Below are 22,001 nucleotides of genomic sequence, written 5' to 3'. Positions count from 1 at the left end.
ATGTAAAACATGATAAACATCTCATGCAATCAAATAATAATAGTGACATGATATGGCCAATATCATATAGCTCCTGTGATCTCCATCTTGGGGCTCCATGATCATCTTGTCACCGGCATGACACCATGATCTCCATCATCCTGATCTCCATCATCGTGTCTCCATGAAGTTGCTCGCCAACTATTGCTTCTACTACTATGGCTAACACGTTTAGCAATAAAGTAAAGTAATTTACATGGCGTTTCTCAATGACACGCAGGTCATACAAAAAATAAAGACAACTCCTATGGCTCCTGCCGGTTGTCATACTCATCGACATGCAAGTCGTGATTCCTATAACAATGGCATGAACATCTCATACATCACATATATATCATTCATCATTCATCACAACTTTGGCCATATCACATCACAAAACACTTGCTGCAAAAACAAGTTAGACGTCCTCTAATTGTTGTTGCAAGTTTTACGTGGCTGCAATAGGGTTCTAGCAAGAACGTTTTCTTACCTACGTGAAAGCCACAACGTGATTTGTCAACTTCTATTTACCCTTCATAAGGACCCTTTTCATCGAATCCGCTCCAACTAAAGTGGGAGAGACAACACCCGCCAGCCACCTTATGCAACTAGTGCATGTTAGTCGGTGGAACCGGTCTCACGTAAGCGTACGTGTAAGGTTGGTCCGGGCCGCTTCATCCCACAATACTGCTGAAGCAAAATAAGACTAGTAGCGGCAAGAAAGTTGACAACATCTACGCCCACAACAAATTGTGTTCTACTCGTGCAAAGAGAACTACGCATAGACCTAGCTCATGATGCCACTGTTGGGGAACGTTGCAGAAAACAAAAAATTTCCTACGGTTTCACCAAGATCCATCTATGAGTTCATCTAGCAACGAGTGATGGGATGCATCTACATACCTTTGTAGATCATGAGCGGAAGCGTTCAAAGAACGGGGATGAGGGAGTCGTACTCGACGTGATCCAAATCACCGGAGATCCTAGCGCCGAACGGACGGCACCTCCGCGTTCAACACACGTACGGTCAGCGTGACGTCTCCTCCTTCTTGATCCAGCAAGGGGGAAGGAGAGGTTGATGAAGATCCAGCAGCACGACGGCGTGGTGGTGGATGTAGGGGTCACCGCAGCAGGGCTTCGCCGTTCTACTACGAGAGGGAGAGGTGTAGCAAGGGAGAGGGAGGCGCCAAGACTCAAGGGTGCGGCTGCCCCTTCCTCCCCTCCCTTTATATAGGCCCCCTAGGGGGGCGCCGGCCCTGGAGATCCCATCTCCCAAGGGGGGGCGGCGGCCAGGGGGTGGAGTACCCCCCCAAGGCAAGTGGGGCGCCCCCCCCCCCCCCCCACCCTAGGGTTTCAACCCTAGGCGCAAGGGGGTGGGCCAAGGGGGCGCACCAGCCCACTATGGGCTGGTTCTCCTCCCACTTCAGCCCATGGGGCCCTCCAGGATGGGTGGCCCCACCCGGTGGACCCCCGGGACCCTTTCGGTGGTCCCGGTACAATACCGGTGACCCCTGAAACTCTCCCGATGGCCGAAACTGCACTTCCTATATATAATTCTTCGCCTCCGGACCATTCCGGAACTCCTCCTGACGTCCCGGATCTCATCCGGGACTCCGAACAACTTTCGGGTTACTGCATATTCATATCTCTACAACCCTAGCATCACCGAACCTTAAGTGTGTAGACCCTACGGGTTCGGGAGACATGTAGACATGACCGAGACGGCTCTCCGGTCAATAACCAACAGCGGGATCTGGATACCCATGTTGGCTCCCACATGCTCCTCGGATCTCATCGGATGAACCACGATGTCAAGGATTCAAGCAACCCCGTATACAATTCCCTTTGTCAATCGGTACGTTACTTGCCCGAGATTCAATCGTCGGTATCCCAATACCTCGGTCAATCTCGTTACCGGCAAGTCACTTTACTCGTACCGTAATGCATGATCCCGTGACCAGACACTTGGTCATTTTGAGCTCATTATGATGATGCATTACCGAGTGGGCCCAGAGATACCTCTCCGTCATATGGAGTGACAAGTCCCATTCTCGATTCGTGCCAACCCAACAGACACTTTCGGAGATACCTGTAATGTACCTTTATAGTCACCCAGTTACGTTGTGACGTTTGGCACACCCAAAACACTCCTACGGTATCCGGGAGTTACACGATCTCATGGTCTAAGGAAAAGATACTTGACATTGGAAAAACTGTAGCAAACGAATTATACGATCTTGTGCTATGTTTAGGATTGGGTCTTGTCCATCACATCATTCTCCTAATGATGTGATCTCGTTATCAATGACATCCAATGTCCATAGTCAGGAAACTATGACTATCTGTTGATCAACGAGCTAGTCAACTAGAGGCTTACTAGGGACATGTTGGTGTCTATGTATTCACACATGTATTACGATTTCCGGATAACACAATTGTAGCATGAATAAAAGACAATTATCATGAACAAGGAAATATAATAATAATGCTTTTATTATTGCCTCTAGGGCATATTTCCAACACGCGCCCCCACCACACAGCCGCCCCCGACCAAGAAGCCGCCTCGCCGCCCCGGCCAGATCCTCACTGGCACGCTCGACGGACGCCTGCCCGCTCGTCGGACGCCGGCAGGGCAGCTAGCTGGTCCGTGCGTGCCGCGACTCCCTTCTCCGGCCGTCTCCTTCGTCGACGCCCGCAAGTTGTTCGACAGTTTGCCAAGGTACAAAATGGACTCCGCCGACGAGTTCTTTTTCACAATTTCCTTTGCGATTCCCATGATTCATCATTCGGTGATGAGGAGGAGATATTGGCTACCGTGTTGGTCCATCACCACCTCAACAGCCAGCAGCTGTTGTTCCGTGGCTCCGTTCCGGGCCACCTTCCAGCGTTGAATCGCAAACGAGAGAGCGGGCATTTCCTTCTTTGGAAGGACTACTTTGATACAACAAACCCGTTGTTCAAACATCAAAAATTCCGCCGCCGTTTTCATATGAGTAGGCATCTTTTCAACCGTATTAGAGAGGGGGTGGTCGGCTATGATGACTATTTTGAGTGCAAAGAGGATGCCGTTGGCAAGATTGGTTTCTCCTCTTGTCAGAAATGTGCCGCCGCCATCCGAATGCTTGCATACGTAGTGCCCGGTGATCTCATTGACGAGTACGTCCGTATGAGCGAGTCTACATGCCTAGAGTCCCTGTATAAAATCTGCAAGGCTGTTATTGTTGTGTTTGGCCCTGAGTACTTGAGAGAGCCGACTGCTGAAGATACAACTCGTTTGTTGGCGATGAATGCTAGCAGGGGCTTCCAAGGGATGCTTGGCAGCAAAGACTGCATGAACTGGGAGTGGAAGAACTGCCCTTCTGCTTGGCAAGGGCAGCATAAGGGCCATGTCAGGGCTTGCACTGTCATACTAGAGGCCGTGGCGTCTCAAGATCTCTGGACTGGCACTCTTTCTTTGGCATGGCCGGATCACACAACGATATCAACGTGCTTCAGCGCTCGCCGGTGTTTGCTAGGCTTGCCGAAGGCAACAGCCCACCGGTGAACTTTACTGTCAACGGCCACAACTACGACAAATGATACTACCTGGGTGACGGTATCTATCCTTAGTGGACCACTATTGTCAAGACAATACCCAACCCTGTCAGAGAGAAGAGGAAAAGATTTGCCCAAGAGCAAGAGAGTTCTAGGAAGGATGTCGAGCGTGCCTTTGGTGTTTTGCAATCTCGATGGGGCATCATTCGGTATCCTGCTAATACCTGGAGCATGCAGAAACTGTGGGAGATGATGACTGCTTGTGTAATCATGCACAATATAATCTTAGAAGATGAGCATCCGGAACGTCTGTACGATCAAGGGTTTCAGTTTCAGGGTGAGAATGTTGTGTCTGAGCATGGAGGAGTGACAACGTTTGAACATTTTACCCAATTTCATCATGACATGCGTGATTGGAAAACTCATGTGCAACTGCAAAATGATTTGGTTGAGCATATGTGGGCTCATGTTGGCAACCAATAGATGTATCTTGTTTTATTCGTTTGCAAAACTATGTGAGACATTTTTATTTTTATTCGGCTTGTAAACTATATGCTATTTTATTCGGTTCAAACTACTCCCTCCTTTTCGGTTTATAAGGCTCAATTCAAAAATCTCACCAACCAAGATAGATGATGAGTGGTGGAATACTTTTTGTAGTTTGCAAAAGCACCTAATTAATGCTCTTGTTTTCCTCAAAAAAGTATGTTTACCAATGCATTAATTGCAATGCATGTATGCATAAATTACATGCATTGGTCAATTTTCTTTTAATATTTGCATGCAATGATTTAATGCACCTTGGAATCTGAACATGTGATGGAAAGCAACCATATTGAGCCTTATAAAATGAAAAAACTAAAATTTTGAGATAAGCCTTATAAACCGAAAAGGAGAAAGTATGTTATTTGACTATATGTTTAAATGCAAATTCATCAATGCGAAATAGGGCAGCCAGCCGGCCACGTTGGAACATATGGGTCGTCGCGTGTTGGGCGTGCTGCCAACCCATATTTAAAATAGGGCGGACGTCGGGTGGGTGGCCAACCCAAACAAACAAAAAATGAATGAAATCGTCGTTCATTTGCATCGTCCCATTGAAGTTGCTCTTAGAACTCTAACGCGAATTGCGGTAGCTTTATGCTACTCACTCCCGCCGCTGGGTGTGTACGTATTCTCCCGAAAGTGCGTAGGAGCACCTGCGGGCGCACTCCTCTGATATCTCACCACTTAATGTGCATAGGGATATGTACCACTATATTAGGTTGACTGTATTCTTCAGTTTTAATTCAATGTATGGGATGTATTCTCTTCATAATCAGTCTCTCCCCTGGCCCACTTGCAACACGCTTTTGTTCCAGCGCCCAATCACCAACCACCAATACTGTGTTTACTCATCTAATGGGCCCACCATGAATCAATACATTCCCCGTTTATTCCATCTACCCATCTCATCTTCCTTCTCTTTTCTTCTCTTTCAACTTCATCGTCTCCAACGTCACAGCCAGCCATCCGCACCAGGTTCCGGGTGCTCCGCGTCACAACGAGCTTGTGGAGGAGGGACTTGGCGGTGGCTGTTGGCGAGCCCGGTCTCGTGCTCGAACATGCATGCAGTGAAGAGCGGCAGCGGGGTCACGCCGAGCTCATGCACTGGCAGGGAACCGTGTTCGGCCACTGCTAGCAGTAGCCGACTTGGGGCATCTCCAGCCGTGCCTTCAAGAAAACCTCCCCAGACGTTTTTCTTGCGCCGGCGCCGAAAAATCGGCCCAATCGCGTCCCCAGGAGCCCGATTTTCACTGGCCTGGGCTGAAAACAGCGCCGGCGGACCCAGGCCGAACCCGGCGCGCTGGGGGCGCCCGGGGGCGCCGGGCGAACTTTTTTGGCGCGAAAAAGCCGCGGGCCCGCCGCGTCAGCGACACGGCTCTCTTCTCACCCCTTCGTCGTCCTCATCGCCTCGTTTCCTGCGGAGAATCAATGCCAAAGCTGCCGCGCTGCCGCGCCGGTCAGCCTGCACCATTGGTGCCTCACGGGCGGCGCAGTGAAGGCCGGACGATGCGCGTCCCTCGCCCTCCCTCGCCCGCCACGCGTAACACGGCGGCCACGCGTACGGGCGGCGTCTCGGCCTATATAAGACGCGCACCAGCGTGCTCAGCGACCACACTCTCTCGCCGTCGTCGTTCCTCCCTCTCTTCTCTTTCGCCGTCGTTTCTCCCTCTCCTCTCTCTCGACGTCTCCACCCATGGCCGAGCGCTTCCCTGGTGACGGCGCGGCGGCGAACGGCTTCGGCCGCCGCCATCTCCACGAAGACGAGGCTCGCCTCCTTTACGAGGCCGGGTACCCGGTCCTGCCGGACATGCGGGTGCCCGACGCGTGGAGGATCAGCACCGATGGCGTGCCGGTGCCACCACCACCCACCGGGGCGGCGCGGCGTGCGGAGATCGCACGCATCCGCGTGTCCCTACCGCGGCCGGCGAGGGAGGGGCCACGGTACGTCCCCGACAGCCCGCTCTGGGAGTCCTACTTCCGTCGCCGTCACGCCGAGCAGCTCGAGGCCACCAACAGCGTCGAGCCCTCCGGCAGGCTCAACTCCAACGGCCGGCGCCGGTGGTGGGGCGTGCCCGGGCGCACGTTGGAGGCCGTCCTCGAGTACATCGAGGGCGGCAACACGCCGCCCCTCGAGTACCCCGATCCCCCGTCCTTCTCACGCTGCCGGGGAAGTTCCTGGACCCCGAGGCGCATGGAGACCGGGAGTTCCTCCTCGTCGTCCGGCGGCTCGCCCTGCCTCCGCCCCATCAAGCCGGAGCCCCAGGACACGCCGGTCAGTGCCTCCCCACCCACCGGCCGCTTCGTCCTCGTCAAGCCCAAGCCGGAGCGCGGCCTCCCCGCGGAGTACGAGGAGATAGCCCGGCGCGGCATCTCCGACGAGGACGCCCTGCGCTGGGCGCGGGACGACTACCTCCGCGACGAGATGGTCCGGCAGCGCCGGGCCCTAGAGGAGATCGCCGCCCGCAAGCGTGGGCGCGAGGACGAGCACGGCGTCGTGGTCCTCGACAGCGACGACGGCGACGACGCCCCCGGACCGTCCAACCCGCCGCGCCAACCGGGGGAGGGATGCAGCAGGGGCGACGGAGGCGCAGGCGGGGGCGGCGACGACGACGACGACGACGACGACGGCGACTACATGCGGTTCTACCGCCTCCTCGACATGTAAACCGCGTGGGCGGGCGGCGAGGGGGATGGCGGGGGTAGCTCACCGAAGTTTTTTTTCTTTTTTGTAAAATATGTTTAAGTTTAAACGAACTCGCCGATGTTTGCTTAAATTTTAATCGTGTTTGCGCCGTATTTGAATTTTTTTTTAAACGTGGGGCGCCGTGACTGGGGGGCATCACGCCCCCAATGCGCGATTTAGTGCCGGCACGCCCCCAGGGGGCGATTTTTAGGCGTCCTGTGGGGCCGAATGGCTGGAGATGCCCTTATACTGCAGTGTATGGCTCCACGTATTCTTGCACAAGTAGACATTGACGGCGTAGAGATGCTGCCTGATATTATACGGCAGGTGCTCCTACGGCAGGTATTATACGGGCCCGATCACATGGACGACGCAGCACTGCTCGAGCATAGTGCGGTGATGCTCCTCGGGGACGTGGGAGAGCACGTCAAACACCAGAGGGTAAGCTGACTTGACGGCGTACTTTCAGGCGGCCGTCCGTGGTGGTGCTAGCCCGTGCAGTTTCGACGGACGTCCAGCCGGCAGCCGCTTAGTAGCCTGCCGGTATATCCCCGGTACCTGGCATCTACTGCCACTGCAGCGACTCCGCGACCGTACTAACTCAGCTAATAATGGGCGTTAACTCCATGGACAGGTCTTTACTACCGGTCTATACGAAACTGCACTGTATTGCGAATTCAGAAACAATTACAAGCAAACTTGCACTAATCCCCAAACACGGACCTAGTGGCCTAGATTACAGGGAGGTTCGCCTCCGTGTGCTCTTCGTCCGCGTCCCGTATTCTCCCCCCTATCCCCCGGCTCTAGCTACTTCCCGGCCCTTGGATCACTAATCTTGCTGCTTAATTGTATCTTGAATCAATTGCTACCTGAGCGAGTTATTTAGAGGAACATAGAAAGGATTCGTGTCACTATTAAGAAAAAAAGCAAGGATCGTGTCCCTCCCGTTCCACGCCGGCGCGTCCGCTTTTATACACCATACACGAGGGCAAAGTACGGACGTGGAGTTTTAGAGTTTAGGCTCATGAACACCTCCTATTCATACCATCTAGTATAGCTTTAAGATCCGTGCTAGACAACTAACTTACTGCGTGAAATTTTCTTTTTTTTATTGCTTCCAAATAAAACAACATATGAACTTCAAACTTTGCAAGATATCAAAACATTCTTACTACAATGAGAGAAAAACTTATAGATTTTTTTGACCAACATAAATATACAAAATGAGATTTTCTTTATTCAAAAATGTTATTTTTAGTACTTATGATGTACGAAAAAATCTGAAAGTTCTTTCCCACATTCTAGTTAGAATGTTTTGTTGTGCTGCAAAATTTGAAGTTCGTATGTTGTTTTATTTAAAAGAAACGAAAAAAAAGTTCTTGCACAAATCGCGATGCAGAGATGGATGGCTGGATAAAAGGGTGCACATAAGGCTAAGCTCTACAGAATATTTTCCGGCAAAGTACGGGACCGCCCCTCGGTGGCGCGCGCGCCACTACAATTACTCGGCCGGCCGGCGACGCCCACTAAAAGATTCTGGCCGGCCGCAACCGCCAAGAGAGCCCCCCTCGGATTCGCCAATGCAACCCAAGTACCCAACCAACTGCGCCCGCCGTACGTCGTCGTCACCGTCCCTCGCTCTCCCCACTCCCACCACTCCCATAAAGCGCGCCGCGATGGCCGCAGCATTGGCCCACACACACGCGCGGGCGGATGGCAGACAGCGACGGCGCGAGCGAGAGCTGCTGGCCGCTCGGGGACGCCGCCGCCGTCTCCGGCCACGGCGGCGGCAGCGGTGCGCGCGCGGTGCAGCTGTCCGGCGTGAGGAGGGAGGTCTACGACCGCCTGCGGGCCATCGGCAACCAGGAGGCACTCTCCGACCCCTTCTTCGACCGCGTGCTCGAGGACCACTACGATCGCTTCCCGTCCAGCTACTACATCGATCTCGACGTGAACAAGGTCGAGGACGTGATGCTGCACCGGAGGATCCTCGCCGAGTGCGCCGACCCCGACAACCGCCCCATCTTCCACGCACGCTTCCTACGGGTAAACTCATCCAGTCTTCCTCAAGATGTTTGCAGTCTCGCTTACTGTTACTGTATTGTGCTCTGTAGCACCTTCAGGAGGACAAACCGCCAGAGGTTGGGTCTGCTCCAAATGAAAACGCTAATTGTGGGGGCTCTGTGGCTCCCAATTTGAGGTATAGGTGTTCACCCCAACCACCCATTTTCCAATGCCCTAGCTTACACTTTCTTTTTTTGGGGGGGGGGGGGGGGGGGGGGGCGAACTACTCGATCTCATGTCATATTTGTCTTCCTGATATAATCTTGCTTGCTGAGACAAGGTTTGTATACGTTGAACAGCAACAACGAATTGGAGCGGATGATGGAAGACCTCAGTTTGGGGCCAAGAGAAGGCGTGGACGAGGCCATTTCTGCAAGGTCTTTCTCGATCAGTTTAAATGCTTGGTTGCCCACTGTCGCCCTAAAATATAATCATGCTTTCATTCTGATTTGTAAATCATCCTGGATGGTTTGCCCAAAAGATGCAGTGCTAACTTTTCTGTTAGCTAGCCTGCGTTGCAGTTGCAGCTCATTTTTTATGCAAAAAACAACCATGCATGTGGCCCCGTGGTTCTACTTCTCTTAACTTGACAGAAAGGTTCTAGTTCTAGCATAGCATGTTTTCATTTGCAATCTGGAATGATATATTGAACCATAAGACTATAAGAGAGTGATGGTGGGCAAGCTATCTATCTTCGTGCAGTTTTTGGCATGGACGACTTCCTAATTATTTGGTCTGTCTTTAATTTCTCAACGCTTTTGTGCTTACTTCTCTGTAATACTACTAGTATTCCATACAGTAGTAGTTTGGCAAGTGGCGTATTTTGGGCTACCTTTTTCATAAACCTGCCTGAACAATGAACTTTGATCCTCAGTTGCCAATGAAAATTTCCGCAGGAGGGATACAGAAATTCACCTTCTTCATGAAATAATTTTTTCTTCAGTTGACAAGCCAAAGCTCCTTAGTCAGGTAAAGACTTAGGAGTATCGGTCCTTTTGCTATGGATTTTATGTTTGGACTTCCATATCTTCCATTGTCATACTACTTGTATCAACTTTTATAAAATTCCGAGTTATTGTCTTGTAGCTATCTACGTTGCTGTGCGATCTTGGATTGCACATTCGTGAAGCTCATGTGTTCTCAACAACAGATGGACTGTGTTTGGGCATATTTGTTGTTGATGGCTGGGAAACAGAGGTAAGCTTAGAGCACATCTATACCTGTGCAACATGTTAACGATAATTCAAAAGTAGACGTATTTGTGCAGTTCCGATTACTTATGATAGCATTATTATGGTTAATTGCATCAGCTTTACATAATGGGAGTACCTAGAACTCATCTAGATGAGACATAATTTGGTCTCATTCACCTGGAAAATAAGAACAGATACAACCTACGTCAGCACACACGCATCTTATAGCATCACATCCAACGGCTATAAAATGTGAATGAGACTAAATTATATCTCATCTAGATGAGTTCTAGCAAAACTGTTACATCATATCATTTTTGCGGTGTCAGAGCCAATGAGATCACACTCTACGTGACAAACGGTCATACGTGCAGTCAATTCGTTTATACTGCTAGTTTGTTTGATGACACATCTCTGGAACTGCACAACCTATCTTTGGACTTCTGATTCTTACAGGAGAAGATCCTTTTCGATAAAGGGCGAATTTTATTAGCTCAAAATAAAGCATCAAGAGAATACAAACACAATGAGCATACACCCGGCCTCTGCATAATTAAGATGCACACAGCCAACACCAACGCACACAAGCACACCAACAACTAGCAAAGTATATAATACCAAAGCTATGTGTCGGCGAGAAAAAAAGAAAAAGCCCCAAAGTGATCGGATCCGCGATTGACATAGTAATGATCATATCCGCACCAACCATCTCATGACACACACATGAACAACCATCTCATGACACACACATGAACTACTCGATCTCATGTCATATTTGTCTTCCTGATATAATCTTGCTTGCTGAGACAAGGTTTGTATACGTTGAACAGCAACAGCGAATTGGAGCGGATGATGGAAGACCTCAGTTTGGGGCCAAGAGAAGGCGTGGACGAGGCCATTTCTGCAAGGTCTTTCTCGATCAGTTTAAATGCTTGGTTGCCCACTGTCGCCCTAAAATATAATCATGCTTTCATTCTGATTTGTAAATCATCCTGGATGGTTTGCCCAAAAGATGCAGTGCTAACTTTTCTGTTAGCTAGCCTGCGTTGCAGTTGCAGCTCATTTTTTATGCAAAAAACAACCATGCATGTGGCCCCGTGGTTCTACTTCTCTTAACTTGACAGAAAGGTTCTAGTTCTAGCATAGCATGTTTTCATTTGCAATCTGGAATGATATATTGAACCATAAGACTATAAGAGAGTGATGGTGGGCAAGCTATCTATCTTCGTGCAGTTTTTGGCATGGACGACTTCCTAATTATTTGGTCTGTCTTTAATTTCTCAACGCTTTTGTGCTTACTTCTCTGTAATACTACTAGTATTCCATACAGTAGTAGTTTGGCAAGTGGCGTATTTTGGGCTACCTTTTTCATAAACCTGCCTGAACAATGAACTTTGATCCTCAGTTGCCAATGAAAATTTCCGCAGGAGGGATACAGAAATTCACCTTCTTCATGAAATAATTTTTTCTTCAGTTGACAAGCCAAAGCTCCTTAGTCAGGTAAAGACTTAGGAGTATCGGTCCTTTTGCTATGGATTTTATGTTTGGACTTCCATATCTTCCATTGTCATACTACTTGTATCAACTTTTATAAAATTCCGAGTTATTGTCTTGTAGCTATCTACGTTGCTGTGCGATCTTGGATTGCACATTCGTGAAGCTCATGTGTTCTCAACAACAGATGGACTGTGTTTGGGCATATTTGTTGTTGATGGCTGGGAAACAGAGGTAAGCTTAGAGCACATCTATACCTGTGCAACATGTTAACGATAATTCAAAAGTAGACGTATTTGTGCAGTTCCGATTACTTATGATAGCATTATTATGGTTAATTGCATCAGCTTTACATAATGGGAGTACCTAGAACTCATCTAGATGAGACATAATTTGGTCTCATTCACCTGGAAAATAAGAACAGATACAACCTACGTCAGCACACACGCATCTTATAGCATCACATCCAACGGCTATAAAATGTGAATGAGACTAAATTATATCTCATCTAGATGAGTTCTAGCAAAACTGTTACATCATATCATTTTTGCGGTGTCAGAGCCAATGAGATCACACTCTACGTGACAAACGGTCATACGTGCAGTCAATTCGTTTATACTGCTAGTTTGTTTGATGACACATCTCTGGAACTGCACAACCTATCTTTGGACTTCTGATTCTTACAGGAGAAGATCCTTTTCGATAAAGGGCGAATTTTATTAGCTCAAAATAAAGCATCAAGAGAATACAAACACAATGAGCATACACCCGGCCTCTGCATAATTAAGATGCACACAGCCAACACCAACGCACACAAGCACACCAACAACTAGCAAAGTATATAATACCAAAGCTATGTGTCGGCGAGAAAAAAAGAAAAAGCCCCAAAGTGATCGGATCCGCGATTGACATAGTAATGATCATATCCGCACCAACCATCTCATGACACACACATGAACAACAATTTTTTCAACAGCAACGCCTCTAGGAAGGAAGCGACCCTCATGGGCCGCCGTCACCGGATCCAACTATTAAGGTCGGAATCTAGGTTTTCACCCTGAAAAACCAACCCGAGCATATCCGAGCAATGCCTTTAAGAAGGTAATGACGTAAAAAACATCACCATTGCCAGGTATAACCAACTCACGTCAGACCTATGTTTTCACCTCGGAGCTCGAGTCGGATGCACACAGCACCACCATCCAAGTCACACATGTGTCGTCACCCCCACTTTTCCACGATCCTAGCAGGTACATGCGATGTCCAACCGCCGCTGCTGTACAACCATTCCTTCGCGTCAAGTCTTCGTCCAAAGTTTGCATCTCACCGATCCTGGAAGACACATAACTGCTGTATACATAAAAGTGCCATTTGGCAAAAAAATAACAGTTTATATGTGTTTCCTCTAGTTATTGTCAATGATACCGAGCAGTCATAGAATCTAGAGCTGTATTTTGATATCTGCCCATGAATTTGGGGTGCATGCTAGGTAAGACGAAGAAACCGAGTTCATTTGACCCTGTACACTTAGCAATTTGGTTGCCAATGTGTTCTGTAGATTCTTATGAGTAGTGTAGCATCTGCAGGTTATATTGCACATTGTTCCTCCCAAAGATCTTTTTTTAGTAAAATTTTACCTGACGCTATATGCAGGAGACAGATGGTTTGTTGCAGCAGCTCAAGGAGACAGCAAAACGTAATGTATGCTTTCTCTTCTTTTTTAGTTACATTACTTACGTGAATACTTCAAATTCTTAGGTATCTGCCTAGTCACTTATACATAGGTGCTGGTAATTCAACTTTTCTAAGTATGCAGATGCAGTTGCTGGCTGTAAATGCATGCAGTCAGCATTGTCCTAACAACTTTAAATTCCTTCTGGTATGCAGGCCACATTATCTAATCTAACAACTTCAGCCTCAGAGAGAATACTAGAGCTGCAAGAAAAGATTGGAGATTCTGAATTCGACAGGGATCTGTTGCAGATTAAGGAAAATATCGCATCTGGATCTTCTGGAGACTTGTAAGAACTACATGGCACTTGCTTAGTAAATAGAGGAAAGAGTACCATGAAGTTAATTTTTTGAAAAACATCAACCACTTTATTAATTAGAAATAATGGTTACATCGTCTATAAGTAGAGATACAATATTTCCCGTAGGCTCCTCAATCCAATCCCTCGTCATAGAACATTTTGCTAGTCGAGCCAACTCATGCGCTACCTTGTTCGCTTCCCTATTACAATGTTCAAAACTAGTAAGAGGAAAATCATAAGCTATAAGAAAACAGTCATAAAAAATTGCCGCTGCCGCTCCTGCAGAGTGTCCTCCGTTCTTCATTGTGTCAATGACTTCCATATTGTCGGAGTTAATAACAAGACGATTGCAACCCGCCTTCTGTGCTAGCGATAAGCCAAACCTAAGTGCTAATGCTTCCACTGTCAGGACATCAGCGCACCAATCAATCTTTCAATTTCCACCTACAATGAAGTTTCCTTTGTCATCCCTGAGGATAGCCCCCGCTGTGCCCTTTAGTAGATCATGATCGAAGGCAACATCCACATTCAATTTAACAAAGCCCATAGGAGGTCTACTCCACCCTCCAATCTTCCTATTTGCATTAGGGGAATGTGCATTTACAAAATTTGCCGTTATAGCACGAATTCCCATCGAGGCGGTTTGACATACCTCTTGAAACTTTCCCTCATGAACCAGTTTACATCTGTTCCAACATAAATACCACGCGGTTACAGCAATCAGCTCCCGTGCGTTCTGTGAATCCGATACAGAAAATTCTTGTTCTGGCATGAGGAGTAATGATTCGAGGACAGCCTCCCCTGCACGATCAACAGCACAAGCTTTTTTAACATGAAGTTAATTAGTTAGAACGACAGCCACCACTTAACTGGTACTCTGCTACTGTGGGCTGCATGCCCTTTTCTTGCATATTTACAGATGAAATAGGTTCACAAGGGGACACTGCATGCCAAGAAACATAGTGAAAGCATCTGTATTATGATTTGTGGAAACTATGAGTAGCCTAACCAGTACTCTTTTTTTTTCATTTTTCAGATATCGAGGAACTTACCTTGATGTGGATGTTGCAATAAAGTACCTTAAAACTGGACATGCTAACGATGATTCAAAAGTGGAGTTTTTGCAACAAATAATGATTTTAAGGTATGTTTTTTATTTCTGTTACACATAAACAACTTAGTTCCAGAAGATGCTAACACAATATAATCATGTACAGGAGTGTTAATCATGAAAATGTCATTCACTTTTACGGGGCATGCACAAAGCATCGAGACTATCTCATTGTAACAGGTCAGACACTAATATTGCTTGTTGTAGTATGGATATATAGCAATCAACATCTTTGTTGCAGACTCACATGAAAATACTGTTATCCATGGGCACAGTTACACTATGAATAACACTGGTGACTAAAAATTGGAAGTTGTGCTTAAATTTTTTTTTTCGATAAAGGGCGCTTTTATTATCTCAAAATGTAGCATCAAAGTGATACAAAGCATTAAGAGTATCACCCGGCCTCTGCATAACTAGGATGCACACAGCCAAACACCAGTAGTCTGATAAGTAGAAAGATAAAAGACCGACAATTCGGCAACAGTAGAGTCTATAGACCGACACTATGCCTATGTCGAAAGAGATGGTGGACCGAGCCGGAGATTATGCTGCCATCCATGTTGGGTAAAAACCCCCGTAGCCACCTGCTCCAACAGCGTACACACCGCCTTGAACAGCGGTTGGTACTCCGCTCGTTGTAGCGTACACCACGTACGAAGCGAGTGCGTACAACGGAAAATAACCTGCAAAGGCAAAACAGTTTTGTCATTAAAAACAACATCATTTCTACATAGCCAAAGCGACCATAGTAAGGCATACGCTCCCACCCTTATTAGCGTTTTGTACCTATTTGAAATACCGTCCAGCCAATGACCAAAAATATTGGCAACACTTGTGGGTGGATACAAATTGGAAGTTGTGCTTAAATAGCTATTGATTTAGAAATAAGAAAAAAAAAGCTGAGCTCGAAAGACGGGGGATAACTCCCGTCTTCTACGCATTTTGGTAGGGACTTGAAGAGCAGATAAGTCAGACAAGAATATCTACACCATGCTGGAACATAGTACAAGTCAGACAAGAATGCAAGATATGTCTGATTAGAGGAATCCTGTTGCTCTGTTTCTATCAGATCGACAGGTCTTTGCCCATCCTTGAGTCAGCCTATCATGCGTGTCATTTGGTAGCTACTATTTCATGTATGAGATATTAATATTTATCTCTATAATTACATAAAGTTGCATTTTGGAATTTAATAGGAAACTACACCATTTATATATATGGGCATAAAGAAGATGTGCTGCTGGACATACTCATTACCTGATGCTTTCTAACAATTTTGTTCGCTCTCATTCTCTGCATACTTTCTACGTTTTCATCTTGTGTGTGTAACTATGTAGATCGCTGTTGGGACGGATCCCTGCACTGATCAGCTGCTTATGTTTTATCAGTTTGTTTATACAAACGTTTACTTCCCAGGCTTCTGATAGTGAAAATCGAAGACCTCTGGTTCCCACTTGAAAAGAAGTCTGTCTAGAGTTTATTTTTTTAGTTATCATCAAGCAGTTTGTAATTTTCTGCCAACTGATATCTTGCTCTGTGTTGTGTGTGTTTGCTTCAGAGTACATGGCCGGAGGCAATCTGTATGATTTCCTTCACAAGCAAAACAATAGCTTGGACCTTTCCTTGATTCTTAGGATTGCTATTGACATCTCGAAAGGGATGGATTATTTGCACCAGAATAACATCATCCATAGAGACTTGAAGTCTGCCAATTTATTAGTTGGCGATGGTCAAGTACGCATATTGTCTTTTTAGGGTCAAGTATGCATGTTATTATAAATTCATGCACTTTTCAATTCAATATTATTAAAATGATAATTTGTTCTTTTGAAACAGGTTGTGAAGATTGCAGATTTTGCTGTCGCTCGTGAACTATCACAAGAGGGAGATATGACTGCTGAAACTGGCACCTACAGATGGATGGCACCTGAGGTGTGTTATCTGTTTGTTCATTTGTCCTTGAGCATCCTTTCCCCTTTCTAGAAAATATCCAATATCCTATATTTGCTCGACCACTCCTTTGTTGTTGTAACAAATAGCGTTGTTTTTCCTTCGTTATTTATTACTCATCCACATCTTCCCAGCAAGTTCATGAGGAAATAGATATTTGTGTACTATCTTCTTGAACTTCTGTCAGAGCTCAAAAGACAGGTTCTATGTAACTGAGGTATTGTGCTTACGTGATGTGCTTATTAAAAGTTGTTGTCCTGCCAGGTGATAAACCATAAGCCTTATGATCACAAGGCAGATGTCTTCAGCTTTGCTATTGTTCTATGGGAGTTGGTCACTTCAAAGGTAACTTGGTGTTCTCCCTAGCTTTTTAGTCTTATTGAGTTCATCAAACATCAGTACTTTGGTTAAAGGTAATAACCTTGCTTGGTCCTGCTATACAGATCCCATATGAAAACCTGACACCATTGCAAGCGGCACTGTCAGTAAGGCAGGTACGACATTTGATGCCAACGAAGTTAAATTACAGTTTTGGTATTGTGCATCAGCTGTCGATAGTGGACATGCAAGTACGAGAGATGAGCATTGCTCCTTGTTTTTCAGGGACTTCGCTTGGTGATTCCCTCGAGCGTGCATCCGAGATTGTCTAAATTGATTCAATGGTGTTGGGGTGAAAACCCCCATACGCGACCCGTTTTCTCTGAGATCACCGCAGAACTGGAAGATATCTTGCTGACTTTTCAGGTTAGGTTGCTGCTGGATCTGTAGGCCTTAAGGCTCGTGAGAAGATGGAATTTGAAAACTAAATGAAGTGAAGTTATTCTGGTTAATATTTGACGGGTTCCTCAGACTAATGAAAAGTAGTATGTTCCTGCAGGTCGCCTCCCGCTCCAAAGGAAGCCATCGACATATCAAACAAAAGATACAGATGAAATCACAGCGATAGAAAGAAGGCGCCAACCCAAGTAGCTGGGCCCTTTTTTCTCATTGTCACACCCAAACAGCAGTGGGACATGCGTAGACCGTCTTCTGCATATATATATGCCATGTATATAATTTTGTGCTCGGTTGTTTTGCCCCCCTCCCCCCCCCCCCCCCCCCCCAATAAAATCTCACAGGACGAACTGGGTTAAGTTAGCACACCCATGCTACATAACCTAAGTGATATACTTTTATGTTTTATATATATGGTTATTTGTTTTGTAAGTGGATTATAGTTCAATGTGTTTGGATCTTTTTTTGTTCATGTACTATTATGAGTTCGTCTTGTAAGAACATGAGATGAAAATGCCATTCTCACATGTTCCATTTTGGTTATTACTCGCTCCGTCCAAAATAAGTGTCGCAAATTTAGTACTCCCTCTGTCCCAAAATAAGTGGAAAAATAAACTGATTACATTTTCTCAAAAGTAGAAAAATATGAAGAGAGCGGTTTTTTGTAGGACGAGCTACACGGTACCTCCTATCATAGCCGTTCAATCTAGACTCCGGTTCATCTGGATGTGTGCATAGATTAAAGAATCAGCAGATGCGCGGGCACTCAGGCCACAGTTTCTGCCATACACTTCTCATAGCTTCTCTATCTCTCTCCCTTCTCCATAAAAAACAGACTCTTCTCTCTCTGTCACATGCTCCCTGTCTCTTCATATTTTGTAAAGATTTTTTTCTCTCTTTGAGACTCCCACGTAGGCACTTCCTCTCTCAAAGAAATTTTCTCAGTGATTTTTTTCTCACTCACACCTGCTACCTCTCTATTCACTTTTTCCCGTAGGGGGGGGGGGGGGGGGGGGGGGGGGGCACACTTTTCTATTAGTTGCCCCATTCTTTCTCTCTCTTTCACTGTAACAGCAGTAGCCTAGGAATATGACACAACCTGTAATGCAAATTGCTTGCTCATTAATATCATATCAAACAAATTTTCTAGTGCAAATTACATGGAAGGAACATGGTGTATGGCTGAAATGTTTGAATAACAGAAAGAGTCAAGGTGAATGAACAAACATTGGGTAAGTTGCAGATTTTTGCTATTCTTCTTTCAGTGTCTGCTGCCCTGAGTATATGGCAGCTGGTTTGGCTTCTTTAGACAGCCAATGAGCAACCTTTGCATTAAAGTCAAACAAGTTCCACGTAAAAAATGCTACTCTAGATGTCTTGAGGTAATATAAGCGAGCCATACAATCCTGCAACAGCTTACTGCCTCCAAGTGTCCCCAACACAGGAGTAGGGTACCATATCAGATCGATAGAGGGTTGGGTAATGTGCAAATACGCACTAGAGTTGGAAATCATATCATGCCATTAAATGTATTGCCCCTACCTATTTATTCAGATTATAAATAAAATCAGATAAGGGAAATTGGCCCTAGCACACCATCATTTGTTGGCATTTGCTCACACACACTACAAAACTGCTAATTGGCTCAGTACTATCCAACACCCAGGGCTCTAACCTTTGTTGCGGCTCTCTCTAAACCGAGCTCATAACGGATTCCTAAAAGCTCAGCTTCATTTGTAAAAATCCAATGGCTTCCAAGTATTAAGTAACTAAAAGTGGAGAACGAGAGCTCTCACGGATGCAATTTGTGGTAACCACCTTGTCTTCTTCCCTTCTCCTTTTCGACGGGCTACTAACGCTCTCTTCAAACTGTCTGGTTACTTGCAGCTTTGGCGGCCGCTTAGCCGCCCACAGGACCGGGACGCCATCTCCGCCTTCATCGCCGACCTTCGCTCGATGGCCGTCCGACTGTCGCCGCCGCCCCCTCCGCCTCCACCGGAGCCAGATTAGGCGCCTGACGAGTTCTCCAGCGCCCCTTTTTTTTCCTTTTTTGTTTGGGCTTGTTGAGACGTGCCCTCAACAGAACCTTTTGTACTTCCTCTTTTGAGATTTGAGTGTGTGTGTTTGGACTAGTCCTTGTATGTGTGCACTCTGGCGGTTTGCTTTATTTATAAAGCGGGGCGAAAGCCTTTTTCGGTAAAAGCAAGAAAACATCACATGAATGAGATGTAATGGAACAGAATAATTTTCATGGTCATTGATGGTTTGACTTGTGCGGCTCTCTCTAAACAGAGCTCATATAAGGATTCCTAATAGCTCAACTTCATCTATAAATATACAATGGCTTCCAAGAATTCAAACTAATTTGTGGTAACGACCTTGTCTTGTTTTCTTTGATCTGCATCGACATTTTTCTGATTTCATATTAATCTGGCAAGGAAAACCAAGAAAACATCACATGAATACATTAAAATTTTCATGAAACGTTCATGTCATCTCTTTCTAACAAAACTGAGCATGAAAAACATGGTTAACTAAAGTGAGTATAGAAACGGTAAGATAGGAAATAAAAAAGCATAAGCACATACTAGACGCATAGACAACTAGGGGTCTACAGTCTAACTCTTCCTGATCTCCTCCCCCCCCCCCCCCCCCGCGTCGCTCCAACAGGGGCGACACGGGCGGCTAACCCTAGCCGCCGCCGGCGGTCCCCCTCCCCCTTATTCTCCTCCTCGTCGCCACTAGAGGAGCCGCCGATGCGTCGCGCGGCTGCCGAGGAAGGTGGCGGCGAGGCCTTCATCGTCCCTTCGCGGAGATCTGGATCCACGGGGCGGCGGCCCCTGCTGGTTCGGCGCCGCCGTTCGCGCTCTGGACGGTGTGCGCGGGGACTCTGCCCGGCGTCCTCGACCGCTCGGGTGGTGGGGAGTCGGCGCTTGGCGGCGGCAGTTCGGGGCCTTCGTCATCGCCAGATCTGGAGGCCTGCTACTCCCTCCTTCTCGCTCCTTCCCCTTTGCGCTTGTGGCCGATGGATGCTGCTAGTTCCGGTGCTTCTGGGGATGGTGGTGCAGATTGGGACCAGGGGAAACCCTAGGCCGGCTGGTTCGGCTCGACAGCGGCGTCGGCTTCGGGCGACGCATCCTTCCTGAAGGCGGTGTCGTGGTCCTTATTCTTGTCACCTCCGGTCCTCTCCCGGGTGAAAACCCAAAATCCGGTCTGGATTGGGCAGCGGTGGCGCCATGGGCGTCATCCCCTCCTTGGAGGCGTTGCCTGGGGAGCTAGGATTCGGGTGTGGGCTCATGAAGGTGGGGGCTTTGGCTGTCGGCTGGATTTCTGCAGCTGCTCGCGGCGGCTTTCATGTTGTGCAGAGTGCCCCTTGTATCTTTAGGGCGTTTCCTGTTTTTCGTGTTCGCGTCGGAGGAGCGGCGTGGCATCTGGTACGTCGACAACGGCGAGTCTCGGCGGCATGGAGCAGTAGGGGTATCGCCGGTGGGCATGTGATGATGGACGAGCGCAGGATGGTGGCGCTCTCTGGCGTCGTGGTGGCGTCGATGGCAGAGAGGCCTGGCACGGTTCATGCAACAGTACAGCTCTGAAGATGGATTGATGGTACGTGGCTGCGGCGGCCTCATACCCGGCAGGGGGCCTGGTTGAAGAGCACGCCGGACTGGTGGGTGCCCATACCCGGAAGGAGTCCTGGTTGGGACCTCAGGTCTCAGATGTTAGGTTTGGCTGCGAGGTCTGTTTGGTATTAGGCCCAGACCATCAGCGCCCCTTCATCAGATAGATAGGAGTAGCGACAGAGGTTGCGAAGATGGTGGCTTTGGTCTTACTGTTGTACGACTTTGTAAGGTCTTGTGTTATAATTAATAAAGTGGCCGTATGCATCGTCCAGATGCAAAGGCCGGGGGTATTCCTCCTTTTCAAAAAAAAGGAAATAAAATGATTATTAAGCGAATTCCATAAAAGACAATGTATAATTGATTAACTTGTTCCAGACAAGCTTCAACAAGATAAAATGAACAAAGAAGATAATATGAAGCTAAACAGTAAATTGTTAAATGCAACTTCGATAAGAAGAATATTAAAACAGAATACAAGTTATGGTAGAAATCAAAACAGAATATTTCACACAACATAACTTAACAATTCGTAGTCGATAGATATAACTGGTCCAAGGGTATAACTGGGCTCGGTACTTGAACAAACAAATAACCACCTACTGGCAAAACAGAAGTAGATAGATGAGCATCATACCATACTTCATAGCATTCTTCTGGCACAACATTCTACAGCATAGATGTGCACCGAGTTGATCACATGTTAAACAAGACTGATCAGTAGTTCATGAGCAACGTAACATGCCTGCATAGTGTGTACAACTGATGCCATATAACCAGTGAAAATGAGCTCACATTCCATATTTCTATCGACTGGGCAGAGATTTTAAGCATGACAAAAAAGAAAACTGAGCGTTTTGCTGCAGCTCAAGTTCCCAGCAGAGCATATCCATCTGATTCTATTTGTAAAAAAATGAAAGCAAATATTATTCTAGACTAGAGAGAGTAACATGGCCTGGAATATTAACAAAACATTACAGA

The 22,001-nt window shown here is 47.0% G+C and overlaps 1 protein-coding gene across 1 annotated transcript; it reads left to right on the top strand.

Moving 5' to 3' along the window:
• The first annotated feature begins 8,494 nt into the window (after positions 1–8,494).
• Positions 8,495–17,575, top strand: LOC123191145 (serine/threonine-protein kinase STY8-like). Its single transcript, XM_044603926.1, has 15 exons — positions 8,495–8,827; positions 8,896–8,981; positions 9,145–9,222; positions 9,742–9,814; positions 9,932–10,042; positions 13,186–13,233; positions 13,420–13,553; positions 14,602–14,709; positions 14,783–14,856; positions 16,238–16,413; positions 16,516–16,611; positions 16,894–16,974; positions 17,073–17,123; positions 17,233–17,373; positions 17,507–17,575. Exons 1-15 carry the CDS (start codon positions 8,495–8,497, stop codon positions 17,573–17,575), a joined length of 1,659 nt encoding a protein of 552 aa, XP_044459861.1.
• Positions 17,576–22,001: the final 4,426 nt, after the last annotated feature.

This window comes from Triticum aestivum, chromosome 2A (genome assembly GCF_018294505.1).
Source record: "Triticum aestivum cultivar Chinese Spring chromosome 2A, IWGSC CS RefSeq v2.1, whole genome shotgun sequence".
Classification (NCBI taxonomy): domain Eukaryota; kingdom Viridiplantae; phylum Streptophyta; class Magnoliopsida; order Poales; family Poaceae; genus Triticum; species Triticum aestivum.
This window is presented reverse-complemented; position numbering and strand designations above follow the sequence as displayed.

Coding starts and splice junctions, on each gene's coding strand:
- LOC123191145 (XM_044603926.1), top strand. CDS start 8,495: ATGGCAGACAGCGACGGCGCGAGCGAGAGCTGCTGGCCGCTCGGGGAC. Junction 17,124..17,232: donor CGGCACTGTCAGTAAGGCAG/GTACGACATTTG, acceptor CTTGTTTTTCAG/GGACTTCGCTTGGTGATTCC. Junction 17,374..17,506: donor ATATCTTGCTGACTTTTCAG/GTTAGGTTGCTG, acceptor ATGTTCCTGCAG/GTCGCCTCCCGCTCCAAAGG.